The 15,338-nt window shown below is 34.7% G+C and overlaps 1 protein-coding gene across 6 annotated transcripts in view; it reads right to left on the reverse strand.

Moving 5' to 3' along the window:
* LOC136032143 (ras-GEF domain-containing family member 1B-like) overlaps positions 1 to 15,338 on the reverse strand; it is a 316,559-nt gene that overhangs the window by 47,812 nt on the left and 253,409 nt on the right. For all 6 annotated transcript variants that reach the window (XM_065712317.1, XM_065712313.1, XM_065712316.1 and 3 more), the window contains one exon: positions 644 to 913. In XM_065712317.1, the coding sequence (XP_065568389.1) occupies positions 644 to 913 (270 nt within the window). The remainder of the gene's footprint in view (positions 1 to 643; positions 914 to 15,338) is intronic.

The following is a 15,338-nucleotide window of genomic DNA, read 5'->3' on the forward strand; positions in this document are numbered from 1 at the left end:
GACTCTAACTCTTTGATTCTTACTTATCCTCCACCTCTCCAGCCCCCTGTTAAAGAAAAAGAACATGATGGATTTGATAGGTTGCACTCACTTTCAACCCCTCCCCCTTTTTAAGTCCAGTTTTTTTAATTTCTTTGTGCTATGTAATTCTAGATGTATATTTATATACATTATATATAATATATATATAGAGAGAGAAACATATATTCCAAGGCTTTCATAGCCCTCCTCAACTAATTCCGCCCAGGTCCCTATTTATTCCCGCATTAGCACTACCAGAGATAGGTAGAGAAACATTTTCGTAACCTTTGTTACTAGACTTCACAATACTTGAACCCTCTCCGTTATTATTTTCTGCCTCATTTTAAAATTTCAAATCAACTTTTTGATTCCTTTTCATATTCCAGTTTACAGCATTGATATTTTGTATCGTTTTAGGCTAAATTTGGCTTTACACAAATTGGGCACATTTTGTCAGTGAGTCTCAATCTACACTACTATTGCATTTTCGAATCTCTGTTTTGCGTTTTCCAACATAATTCATTTCTAAGTTACTTCATTTTCTCTTTTCTATCAGACAAAATCCATTCTACACAAAAACGAACAACATAATTAGAAAAAAAAAAAACCGAAGCAAAGGTACCACTATTCCATGATCCATAATTGAAGCTGCAGTATCTATGCTTGTTTTTTCCAGGAATTCTTCATATTTTTCTAGATCCGTCAGTTTATGAAGCAAGTTATGAAGCATTGTTGAGACGTCCCTTCGCAGTCCTGGATCAAGAGTCACGCAACGCTGTGTAATGTTACGAACGTGGGCCATAACGCGTTCGTCACGGAAATCATAAGGGAATGTTTCCATCCATTCACCAAGAAGCTGGACCAGGTGATAACAAAATCGGCCCAAATTTGACTAAAAAAAGATTCATCTCTTAACAAAGACACCGCATCAACGTGAAAGAGGAGGAACGAATTACGCATATAAATTATAAACGACAATTTGACATATATGACACTAGTAAATAAATAAATATACACTTTTAAATGAAGCCCAAGTACCCTATTCTCCTTGGTGAATATTCAAATGAATTTGCCATCAAACAAGAATTTTAGCAAATACGAAAGTGTTATTTCAACGCAAGTACATATTCGTAAAGCCCGACTATTCTGCGTAGGAAGTCCAAATTTGTTGTACTTTTATTTTGTTCTCATTTTGGAACCTTTAAGCTAAGGAAACATTCAAATAAAGAAAAAAAGGAAATTTTTACCATCAAATTTATGTTTCCAGCGACGGAGTTTGGCAAGTCTAGTTGTTCCCAATGTTTTATCCCGTTAAATTAATAATTATTGAATTCTTAAATGATAAAGACAGTCCCCTGTCCACGGAAGTAATTAAGACTCAAGTCTCGTACCCCCCCCCCAGACATTTTCAGTGCCCCTTTTTTCTTAACTTGGAGCATTCTCGTTCTTCTTTATTCTTTATATGCATGGATTCCAAGAAGGTGGAAGCCATGAAAATTTCCTAAAATATGGTGTCGAAACACGCATACTTAAATAACAATTATGAAGAAAATTGAAATGATCGTCTATTAAGAAGAAATCGCTCAAGCTTGTGGACATTTAGAACCTCCTACAAAATACATAAGAAATTATTCTTAGTTTTATCTCTACTGGCAAAGCGTTCCATGGACATCCAAAAACAAAAGTAGAAAAATAAACTTTTATATCTTTAATTAATCAAGGATAAGTTTATTCTATTTCCCAATCTTTTGTTTTTAGTCTTAAAAACTTAAAGTTGTTCTGTGTGACAGGACTTTTTTTTACTTTTTATCGCAATTGAAAGTAAATTATAAAGTTTTCTGTTAATATCTCTACTTTATTTTATGGTAAATTTTGTGACAGAGTTTCGTCATTAATGCTTACAAATTTTGTTTTTACACTATTTTAAAACGATTTGATAATTTAAATTTCTGTTTCTTTAAAAATTTAACATTACTCCCTACAAGGGGCGGATCCAGGATTTTTTTTTAGCGGGAGGGGGGGGGGGGTGCAAAATATTTTACTCCGATAAACTTGCGAACAAAGAAATGCCATCGATTTAAAGGGAACCGCAGCGATTATACGCCATAGGTAGGTTGTGGAAATGGTCGTAAATTTAATCTAAAATCTGCTGAGGATTAAACTTCTAATAAATCCGTTGAAATTAAAATGATGTAAAAATATTGATACAAAAAACAGTAAGTTAGAGAAACCACCCGTCATAAAAAAAAATAAAAAGCTGTTCACCCTCTACAAAAATATGATATTTAATATGGCAACATGATACTATCCCCAAATTCACCACTACGTTAGGGGGCACGCGCCCCCCGCGCCCCCACCTGGATCAGCAACTGCTCCTTGCTTATACTAACCAGTTTTTCTTCTTTTTTTATTTTGTTATATGGTTCTAATTTAAATGTTTCCAATCATCAGAAATCTTAGCATAAAATCCCCCCTAAATTACTTGAAGCATATTAGATTCGTAAATATGGAAATTTCAGATTTCAGGACCTCCGATTTCAAAATTAACTTTTGTATATCAATTACTCCCAGGCGTTTCTGGGTTTTAGGAAATAATTTGAAATCGTTTCGATTTAGATACGGCTTGGTAAAACCCATTCAATTTAAACTAAAAGAAATAGTTTATTAGGTGAGAAAATACTTCGGAGAGAAAAACAAAATACTCCGAGCAAATTTCTTGACAAGAGCTCAAAGACATCAGAGGCAACGCTATAGCGTTACCTATAGTAAAGGCCATACGGCTCCAATGTTTTATTATTTATTTATTTTTTCCCAGAGGCACTTCGTATGTAAGGGGTCGTCATACAAACTTCAAAGGGGGCACATTCGGTTGGAAATCGAGAGTTTTTATGCCCTTTTTAAGAGTCAAAAGTGATTGTAGGGCATCTAGCCCCCCTCCCGAAGTCCTTTTTTCCCAAAATACATCCGACTAAAATTTTGCGGTAGCCATTTTGTCAAAAATAGTTCAAAGATCATATTAAAAAAAAACTTCGGGGTCGACACGACACCTCCCGGGCCCGAATGTAGGCGTTGTAAGTTATGCTCTGGGGGCAAATATGGCTCTTATAGAAGGGATGCTCGTATAAACTTTAAAGAGGGCTCATTCGATTAGAAATTAAGAGTTCTATTTTACTTTTTCAGTGTCAAAGTGATGGAGGGCAACAAGACCCCCACCCTCTACGCCCTTTCCTGCCAAAAAAATCCGATAAAAGTTTTCAGATAGCCATTTTTGTTAAAAATGGTTCAAAGATCATATAACAAAAACTCCGGTGTCGACACAACCCCCAGGGCCCAAGGGCAGGCGTTGTAAGTTACGCCCTGTGGGGCAAATATGGTTCTTATGAAAGGTATGCTCGTATAAACTTCAGAGAGGGCTCATTTTATTGAAAATTAAAAGTTTTAGTTCATTTTTTCAGAACCTAAAGAAATTAGAGGGAAGTCAGCCCCTCCCCTCCCCCCACAAAGCCTTTTTTCCTCAAATGCATCAAATAAAATTTTGAGATAGATATTTTATTAAAAAAAAGTTCAAAGGTCACACAACAAAACTCCAGTGTCAACAAAGCCCCCCAGGGCCTGGGGGCAGGCGTTGTAAGTTATGCCCTGGGGGCATATATGGTTCTTATGGAAGGGATGCTCGTATAAACTTCAGAAAGGGCTCATCTGATTGGAAACTGAAAGTTCTAGTTTATATTTTAAGAGTCAAAATTAATCAAAGGGTAGCTAGCCCCCCTCCCCGCGCCCTTTTCCCCCAAATACATCCGATCAAAATTTTTAGGTAGTCATTTTGTTAAAAATAGTTCAAAGACCATATAACAAAATTTCCGGTTCGACACAATCCACCAGGGCCCAGAGGCAGGCATTGCAAGTTATGCTCTGGGGACAACTATGGTTCTTATAAAAGGGATGCTCGTATAAACTTCAGATAGGAAATTTAAAATTTTGATCAACTTTCAAGTCAAAAGTAATCAGAGGGAAGCTAGTCCCCCCGCCCTTTTCCCCCAAAAGTATCAGATAAAAATTTTGAGATAGATATTAAAAATAGTTCTATTCATATAACAAAGACTCCGGTGTCGTGACAACCCCCAGGGCCAGGGGGGCAGGCGTTGTAAGTTAATGCCCTGAGGGCATATATGATTCTTATGGAAGGGATGCTCGTATAAACTTCAGGGAGGTCTCATTTGATTGGAAATTGAAAGCTGTAATTAACTTTTTAAGAGTCAAGAGTGATCGGAGGGCAGCTAGCATACTCCTCCATACCCTTTTCCCCCAAATGCATCAGATAAAAATTATGAGACAGCCGTTCCGTTAAAAATACTTTAAGGGCCAGGTGACAAAATTTCATGTGTCGACAAAACCCCCAAGGGTCCAGGGGCAGGCGTTGTCAGTTATACCCAAGGGGCATATAAGGTTCTTATGAAAGGGATACTCGTACAAACTTCAGAGAGGGCTCATTTGATTAGAAATTGAAATTTCTAGTCCAATTTTTCAGTCCGAAGTGATCGGAGGGCAACTGCCCCCCCCAAGCCTTTTTTCCTCAAATGCATCAGATACAAATTTTGAGATAGATGGTTATATAAACATCAAAGAGGGCTCATTTGATTGGAAGTTGAAAGTTCTAGTTCACTTTTTAAGAGTCAAAAGTGAACGGAGGGCAGCTAGCACCCCCCCCCACGCGCGTTTTCCTCAAATAAATCCGAATTTATTTTTTTTAGATAAGACATTTTGTTAAAAATAGTTCAAAGGTCAGATAACAAAACTCCAGTGTCGACAAAGCCCCCTTCCCCCAGGGGTCCAGGGGAGGCGTTGTAAGTTACGCCCTGGGGGCTAATATGCTTCTTATAGAAGGGGTGCTCGTATTAACTTCATAGAGGACTCATTTGATTGGAAATTAAAAGTTCCGGTTCAACTATTCAGAGTCAAAAGAGATAAGAGGGCAAAAAACCCCACATCCTTTTCCCGCCAAATACATCAGATAAAAATTTTGAGATAACCATTTTGTTAAGAATTATTCAAAGGTCAGATAAAAAAAAAGCTTCCTGTGTCAACATAACCCCCCAGAGCCCGAAGGCAGGCGTTGTAAGTTATGTTCTGGGGGCATATAAGGTTCTTATGGAAGGGATGCGCGTATCAACTTAAGAAAGGGCTCATAACAAAATTTCTTGTATCGACAAAACCCCCCAAGCCCCGGAGGCAGGTCTTGTAAATCATGCCCTAGAGTATATATGGTTCTTATGAAAGGGGTGCTCATATATATTTCGGAGAGGGCTAATTTGTTTCGAAAGTGAAAGTTCTAGTTCACTTTTTTAAGAGTATAAAGAGATCGGAGGGCAACTAGCCCCCCCTCCTTGTCCCGCTTTCCCAAAAATACATCAGATAAAAATTTTGAGATAGCCATTTTGTTAAAAATAGTTAATGGTTAAATAGCGAAAACCCTAGTGTCGACACAGCCCCCCCCCCCGAAGGCAGGCGTTAGGCATACTCCAGGGCCAGGTGTACTCATTGTAAGTTATGCTCTTGGGGCATATATCATTCTTATGGAAAGGAGACTCATAGAAATTTCAGAGAGGGCTCGCTTGATTGGAAATTGAAAGGTCTAGTTAACTTTTTAAGCTTCAAAAGATATCCAATGAAAACTAGCACCCCAAGCTCTTTTTTCCCCAAAGCCATGAGATAAAAATTTTGACACAGTCATTTTTTAAAACTAGCTCATACACCAAATAATAAAAACTCCTGTGTCAACACGACCCGCCAGGGGCCAGGCGTTGTAGGTTACCTCCTGGGGACATATATGGTTCTTATGGAAGGAATGCTCGTATAAACTTCAGAGAGGGCTCATTTGATTGGAAATTAAAAGTTCTAGTTCCCCTTTTACAAGTCAAAAGTGATCGCCCTTTTCCTCCAAATGCATCAAATAAAAATTTTGAAATGACCAGTTTGTTAAAAATAATTCAAACATATTATGTTACAAATCCGGAGTCGACACAACCCCTCAGGGCCCGGAGACAGGCGTTGCAAGTCATACCCTGGGGGTACAGATGGTTCTTATAGAAGCAATCAAACATTGTAATGAAATATTGCAATAAAAAACGAACAAACCATAATTAAAAAAAACTTTCCGAAAAAGAAGTTTTCCAAAGGAAAGTAAAGGCCATTTTAAACTTAAGATCAGCAGATACAAATACATATTCAAATTCAAACTCAAAACGACCAGAAATTACTATTAAAGAATAAATGAAACACGAAATGAACTTAAATTAAATAAACAATCATAGCAAAAAAACATATAACAAGTAATAATATAAATGAACAAATAAATCTTAAAACGAGTAATGATTAAATTGGATATGCAAATCAAGCTTAAAACGAAAAAAAAATATTTTGCTATTGAAGTATAAATGAAACCCAAAACGAAAAGAAATTAAATAAACAATCAGTGCAAATAAATATACAAAAGATACAAATATAAATGAATAAATAAATCTTAAAACGAGTGAAACTTAGACGTATATAGTTCCACTACAAACAAGAGCTTGGATACTGCCCTCATCAACAGTAAAAACCTAAAGACTACTACGTCATTGGCGCTTCACTGAAAACGAATTATATTACAAAATATTTTCCACCTCTAAGACCATTGAAAATTAAAATAAAATTACAGTGAAATAAAATCTTGAACTAATGGATCTTTCAAAAATTAACATCATTAGCCTATATATCAAATATTCAGTTTGATTTTGTTTATATTTTCCAAGACAGTTCAAGACATATAGTGTTCAACACACAAAGCAAGCAAGTTTGAGTTGCCGTCGGTCCTGATATGACAAGACCGTCGCCGTTATGGACCTTCTTATCCCGACAAGGCCCAATTTCGTCTTGATTTTGCAAATTACTGTTACGAGCTTGGCTTAAGTATTTAAGTAACGCCATCTGTTAGCATAATATATAAATGTAGCCTCGGTTAGTTTCATTTATGTCAGCAAGTTTATGTTGGCAAGGTCATCTCATAGACGGCACTGCATAAACTACTTCTCTAGTAGTACAGGCCTGGAACTAATTAAGCAGCCTCACTTGGAAGAATTAAATATCCCCGTTTGAATAAAGATCTGATAAGACGATTCTTTCTAAACGTAATACGAACAACAATTGCAAGTTAGTAATATTTTAAGTCTTTATTGCAGTTATATACAGCTAAATTATTTTTACTGTTGAATTGTGACATTTATCCTTGAAGCTGTACTTTTGCGCACCAGTTCAACTCCACCGTTGAGCACGAGGGGTAAGGGGAGAGGTCAATCCCTTTGAGGTAAAACTTGTAATGGAAAAAAATGAACACAAAAAAAATAGCTCAAAAGATGGTAAAAAGTAAAACTTATATTGAAACTATTGAATAACATATATATGTATGTATTATATATATATATATATATATATATATATATATATATATATATATATATATATATATATATATATATGTGCAATCTATTGGTCCTACGTCAATTTTAAATTATGGGTCAACCTGCCTGAGACTCTAGGAAGGCGTGATTTGCTAAAAGATAACAAACCGTGTATTGGTCTAATAAGAGAGGCACTCGCATACTTCCACCGTTTACCCAAGCTAAATTAATCAAACACTTGGAAAACTATAGGCTCTATCACTATCTTAGCTATATGACAATCTACCTTAGTTCTACTGCCCTAGCAATGACGCATGGACGGATAATAGATAGACATATCTATTGACAAATGAACCTCCTTTTTATACAATCCTAATAAGGGGGGAAATTAATGCCAGGTTTGCTTCTCACTCAATTGGACTATCTGTCTTGGCTTTTTCTACAATTAGCCGTGACTTGGTGCCCACAACTTTTCTATTTTAATTCAAATGACAATTGCTTCTCACTTCTTACCAGGTGGCTAATCTCACCAGGTGGCGAATAGTTGTGGGCATCAAGTCATGGCTAATCAAACAGTTCGTGGTAACGAACTGTAGTAAGGAGCGACCCGGCTCAATAGTAACCAAAACTCTAAAAAATGGAATTTTGATACCAATACCTACATCAAAAGAATCGCATTTTAATGCTGGTTTTAAATATATAAGTTTCATCAAGTTTAGTCTTACCCATCAAAAGTTACGAGCCTGAGAAAATTTGCGTTATTTTAGAAAATAGGGGGAAACGCCCCTTAAAAGTCATAGAATCTTAACGAAAATCACACCATCAGATTCAGCGTATCAGAGAACCCTACTGTAGAAGTTTCGAGCTCCTATCTACAAAAATGTGGAATTTTGCATTTTTTGCCAGAAGGCAGATCACGGATGCGTGTTTATTTGTTTTTTTTTTTTTTGTTTTTTTCCCCAGGGGTGATCGTATCGACCCAGTTGTCCTAGAATGTTGCAAGAGGGCTCATTCTAACGGAAATGAAAAGTTCTAGTGCCCTTTTTAAGTGACCAAAAAAATTGGAGGGCACCTAGGTCCCCTCCCACGCTAATTATTTTCCCAAAGTCAACGGATCAAAATTCTGAGATAGCCATTTTATTCAACGTAGTCGAAAAACCTTATAACTATGACTTTGGGGACGACTTACTCCCCCACAGTCCCCGTGGGAGGGGCAACAATTTACAAACTTTGACCTGTGCTTACATATAGTAATGGTTATTGGGAAGTATACAGGCGTTTTCAGGAGGATTTTTTTGGTTTGGGGGAGGGGTTGAGAAGAGGGGGATATGCTGGGGGAACCTTCCTTCGAGAATTTGTAATGGGAGAAGAAAATTTCCATGAAGGGAGAGCAGGATTTACTAGCATTATTTAAAAAAAAAACAATTAAAAAATAAATATGAAAAAGCTTTTTCAGCTGGAAGTAAGGAACAGCAATAAAACTTAAAACAAACAGAAATTATTACCCATATGAGGGGCTCACCTCCTTCTAATACCTCGCTCTTTACGCTAAAGTATTTTCAGTAATTTCAACTACTTATTCTACGGCTTTTGTGATTCAGGGGGTCATTCTTAATGAATTGGGATAAAATTTAAGCTTTAGTGTAAAGAGCGAGGTACTGACGATGGGGCGAATCCCCTCATATATGTAATAAAAACATGAGAATACAAAAGTTCTTTACGTAAGCTAATTTATAAGTTACGTAAATCTTTTACCAATAAAAAGATTCGTAAAAAATTAAAAGTTCTAGTTGCCTTTTTAATTAACCCAAAAATCGGAGGGCAACTAGGCTTCGTCCCCCGCTCTTTTTTTCTCAAATCATTCGATCAAAATTATGAGAAAGCCATTGATCCAAAAAAAAAAAAAAAAAATGCAAATTTTGTTTTGATTATTCCTCTGCGGAGAGCCAAAATCAAAACATGCATTGATTCAAAAACGTTCAGAAATTAAACAAAAAAAACAAGTTTTTTTAACCGAAAGTAAGGAGCGACATTAAAACTTAAAACGCACAGAAATTACTTCGTATATGAAAGAGGCTGCTTCCTCATCAACGCCCCGCTCTTTACGCTAAAGTTTTTTACTGTTTTAAAAAGAAGAATTGAGAGAAAGAGTCAAACTTTAGCGTAAAGAGCGGGGCGTTGATGAGGAAGCAGCCTCTTTCATATACGAAGTAATTTCTGTGCGTTTTAAGTTTTAATGTCGCTCCTTACTTTCAGTTAAAAAAACTTGTTTTTTTTTTTTATTTAATTGTAGAAAAAGCGAAGACAGATAGTCCAATTGAGTGAGAAGCAAACCTGACATTAATTCCCCCTTATTAGGATTGTATAAAAAGGAGGTTAGTTCATTTGTTAATAGATATGTCCATATATATATATATATATATATATATATATATATATATATATATATATATATATATATATATATATATATATATATATCCATACATATATATATATACATATATATATATATATATATATATATATATATATATATATATATATATATATATATATATATATATATATATATATATATATGCTCACTCTATTTTGTTATTTTCATCTTTTTGAATCATGAAAAGAGAAATCACCAATGCAACAGCACAAACACACAAAAAAAAAGAGAGACAGAAGGAGAAAAGGAAGACTGTTTTCCTAAATTAGTGATTAATATAGACCAGCACTTGAATAAGGCCTTAACCCTACTCATCCATGCAATCACATAGGTCAAACAGCATAGCCATACACAATCAACCATAAAGAATAATCCATGGACAGGCAGTCATGTCGTCAATAAGTATAAGTCGTCATTTACCAAACAATAGAAAAAATAATATAGACAAATAATTCAGAGGCAACACCCAACATAAGGGCTCATCAGGAGAATACACTGGCCTATATAGGGTTTATATATATATAAAGCTCCCCACTGTTTACGCTCAAGTTTGAATAATACTTTCTCCAAGACATTTGAGAGTAAAACAAATATAGTCAGTTTGTAACTATAAGTGTTTTATTTATCGATCTTTTTAAACAACTTAACCAAAAATGCTGCTGTTGAAAGCAGATGCAAATAAAATGGCTCTTTCATTATCGTAGCACTGTGCTAATAAATTTTAACTTTCTGTCATACTTCTCTTGTATCCAATATTCATTTTGGAAACACTAAGAAATCAATTCAAAGTTTAAGGGATCAAACCTTAATGGCAAAAAAATTAGGACAAACTAGGAAAAATTTTACGCAAACGAAACTTAAATACCACATTTAAGTACAGATAATGAATTAAACAATTTCTCAATAATGGCAAAGATAGAAGAAAAAATACTGGTAGTCTAAATACTGGTAGGACACGCCAACAACTGGGAGAAGGGTTGCAGGAACATAATCTGTCCTTTGATAGTACAATGAAAACACATCATGTACCCAAAAATTTTGATTCTAACAACCCTCGTCGTTTTATTCAATTGGATTTCACTATTTGTACAGCTGCTAATTTATGCCTGTCTGAAGTTATAAGGTGGTCATTGCTACTATTTGAAAAAAAAAAAAAACTTTTTTCCAATTCAAAAGATAAAAATACGCAAGAATTTCTTGGGAATGAATCAACTTATCAGAAAAATTATAGTTTTTCGTTGAATTAATTTATGATTCATGCGGAATCCAAAGAGAGCATCTGGGATTCATCTCATAAATTTTCTGGATTTTCATCCTGACTATGTTCTGCTTTCCTTTGAAAATCTGAAATTATCATATGAAAATCAAAGGAAGAGGACACAAATACAGGAAGGAATATTAAATTGGAAGTTGGAGGAGAATAGAGGGAAATGACAGAGAAATCCAGAAAAAAAAAGAATACGGAAAATATTTCACTTAAGCACGTTACAATGCTAATCAAACATACTACCCTTATCTTCCTGCAAAACTTTACAGATGTAGCTTCCACCTATTGAGAAAACGTAGCACTTCATCAAGTATACTTTTTTTTTTTTACTTTTTTGAACTTTCTATCGATCTTTTATTTTCTCTTTCCTTCGAGTAATAATGCGAGTAAATGGCCGTACTTTTTTAGAAAGCAAGTAACATTATCGCATTCCAGGCCATGGGAATGAATGCACATTATGATTGGACACAGTAATTCAAGTCTTTTTTTTACTAAATAGTACTTTACATAGGCTTTACATGAAATTGCGAACCGAGCGACAACATTGATCGGTGAAGAATTTCAAAGGAAGAAGGGAAATATTTCGAATATCTCGCTTTTTGCGCTTCAGAGATAGGTATATTTCAATGAGATATTCAATATTGTTTTCAACATACGGTTATTATTATCATCATTATTAAAAAATTTGTTTCTCCGAGAAATAGGAACAACAAACCTAGGAATTTCTAATTCGACTCAGTAGAGTTAGGGGAAACGTCAAATTTTATTTCTTTAATATAAAGCCGTGGAAACAATCACAGGAATCATAAAATCCTTTGCAAGTAATATTTGAAAAGAACTAACTAAAACTAAAGTAGTAATGATAATAAAAATAATAATAACTTAGCTTGTTCATAGGAAAATGCGTGTAGTGCAACAATGCCCAGGGGTAAAGATAACGATAAATGAAGATCAATAATTAAAATCAAAAAAATTCTTTTTTCATATATTCACGGCCCAAACGCTGAAAATCTAGAGCAAAATTGTGGAAAAGAAAACGCCAGACGAAGAGAAACCCAGATGTTCGTCGTGCTTCACTGCTTCACTCTCTCTCTTTACGGTAAATTACATGCTTTTAAAATTTAACAGCAACATCATAATATTATGATCGTTACAGTTATTTGACTGAACAGATTATTTACCCTTGATGACGAGATAGATTTTTTTATAGTTGTTTTTCCACACCGGGGAAGCTGCCTTTGTCCCTCTACTGCTCTAACCTGCTAGTTCTTTGCTTTTTTCTGGCTAGCTGTGAATTTTTTTTTTTTTTGGGGGGGGGAGGAGGATGCATTCGCCTTTCCACCGAGCTTAGTCCTCTATCTGCTCTGCTTAGATATTTCCATGTTTTAAGTTGTGCGCGTTAAAAATGTGAAGTATTCTCTAATCTTAAAAAAAACCTGATAAACTGAAACATATAGTCGAAGCTTGCTGCTTTAGTTGCAGCTTTTTATGCTTCTGTTTCAATGATCTGATTCATCTTGTCGCTTAGGTTCGTTGCTAAACTTGATTCCAAGCAAGACTGGTTACCGAGATAAACTGACCAAACAGTTGGTGGTAACAAAACTTTAAGTGAAGAGTGACTATTGTCAATGGAAAATTAAATTCTAAAAAAATGAAATTCTTTTAATAATATTTGTATCAATGAATCAGTTTATATGCTGATTCCAAATATACAAAAAACATAAATTTTTCCATTAAAAGTTATCAGAACAAAGATTGACACAACTTCAAAAACAGAGGAGGATACCTCCCAAAAAGATGCAGGCACAATCTTGATGAGAATTGCACCAAGAAATTAAATGCGTCTGAGAACCCATTGACAGATGTTTCAAACTTTCAACTCTGAGAAGCCAAAACGTCACATTTTCCCCAAAGAGGATTACAAACACGCACTCATTTATTTTTTTAACGCTTATTTTTCATCCTCCAGGGTTATCGTATAAATCATTGACCTTGGAATATTGCACGGGCTTATTTTAACGGGGATGGAAGTTCTAGTGTCCTTGATCAGCAATAAAAGATGAGCAGCAATGCCATATCAAAGTGGCTATTTCTGCCATTGTGCTGCGCAAAATATTTTTTACGGCCCAAAAAGGGCTGAACTGCTATCAAGAGAAACTTCTGGGATTGGCAGTCGATTTAGAACTATCGAAGGGCTATTTATCTTACAGTTCAAGGACGCCCAGTCATTCGTTGACATATTTGCATTCAAACATAGATGAAACCCATTAAAAATGAATGGTTATTATACACCACTTCTACAGTGATGCGTGTGTCAATACAAGATAGTATAATTATCACCCTGATCAGTAGACCAGTAAATCTTCCCCCTTCCATCACGTTTAATAAAGTTCATTATTCATCAACAGGCAAAAAGTCTAACATCGCCTTTTGACTTCACAAATGCAAATTTTCCCCAGAAAGAACATATTCTCAACAGTTGTACCTCCTATCAAAGGAAAAATGACAAGAGTGGCCCAAAACCTCGACCGTTTGAACAAGAGTATAATCCAATCAACACTCGGTTAACCGAACTAGCAGAACTTGGTTAGTTAGATTGACTCTTTTTTTTTGATTTCATACTTAGAATCAAAATAATTTTCAATAAAGGGGTTTTATTCTCGTACCCACTGTACAATGCGGATTTGTCCAACTTCACGACAATCTTTCTTTTCTTAGTTCAATAGCTAGTTTAACTATGTTTTTTTTAACTAAGGAAAAAAATTATCATGAATTGGTTCAACTTAAAACTTTTTTATGGAAACTTTTTCTAGTTTTGCGACAGTTTTGTAACTCCATTTCCACGCTCCTTCATAACGAGAGAAACTTTTAGGGATTTAAATGTTTTTTTTTCTCAAGACATTCAATTTTCAGAAATAACTCCATCATTTTTCACAAAACAAACGAGAAGGTGTAAATGCAAGAAACTTTCTGGAAACCATTTCAAAAGCTTATAAAATCAGTTTCTTTTTTTTAAAGCAGGAAAATGTTCCCTATTGGGTTTTTCCTACTAACTGTTTGTAAACTTGAAAATTGCAACGAGGTTACCAATAAAGACAAAGCTAATACAACGAAAAGAGGATTAAAGAAACGAGCAACCGACAACTTTCGAAAACACTTCCCCTTAAAAACAATTAGAGCAGTGCAAGGGCACCGGCAGAAAATTTTCCAGGTAGGGGGCCAGACGCCAAAATAACAGTGGTAGTTGGGTGACAGGGAGTATATTCAGGATATTTTTTTTCGTGGGAATAAGTTTATTTTTAGATACTTTTAGGAAAAAACTCAGATAAAAAGAGCAATCAAATTGCATGCAAAATAAAGCAAAATACAGGAAATGTTAAACGACAAGGAATCCTGACAAAGGGACCAATTTATTTAATCAATTATAGACTTAATTATTATACATTTCGTCTTAAAATAAAATCAAACTCAAACCAAAATTACAAAAAGATTTATTGCTTCCGTAGATTATAACAAATTCAAAAGAAATTTCGTCACAAAGAATCCTATCAAAAAGTTTGTGATAAAAAACTGGAGGTAAAAAGTCATTTGGATCAATATTCACCAAAACTAAAAATGGAATTCTCATGACAATTGCTAAACTGGCAGTATTGACTTTTATGCTGATTCTGAATATATAAAATTCTTTCAGCTTATTGTTACCCACCCAAAACCAAAAATATGAAAAAAAATTACCTGATTTTTGAAAAAGGGAAAAAAGCAATCTTATCCAAAACTTTTTATTAGATACGTCATATAAGAGAACCCTACCGTAGAGATTTCAAGCTCCAATCTTTAAAATGTGGAATTTAGCTATTTTTTTCAGAAGAAACATCATTTATACATGTTTATTTGTTTTGTTGAAGTACTTCAATGTATTTAAACAAGTGTATGTCATGTATTCATCGGTAAGAAAATCCTATTGTAGAAGTTCAGTTATGTAGAAGATCAAAAGCCTCACAGAATTTCCATCAATACAAACAATAATACTCCTTTTCATCCAACCGAAATGCTTTAGTAGTATTATTAACAAGGACTTTTTACCAAAATTACTATCCATCGCCAATTTTTTAAGCATATTCAAATTTTATCCAAAATTGAAATGGCAAAATTAAGCGTAGTACGGTACTAATCA

The sequence above is a fragment of the Artemia franciscana genome, chromosome 10 (genome assembly GCF_032884065.1).
Source record: "Artemia franciscana chromosome 10, ASM3288406v1, whole genome shotgun sequence".
In the NCBI taxonomy this organism is placed as follows: Eukaryota; Metazoa; Arthropoda; class Branchiopoda; order Anostraca; family Artemiidae; genus Artemia; species Artemia franciscana.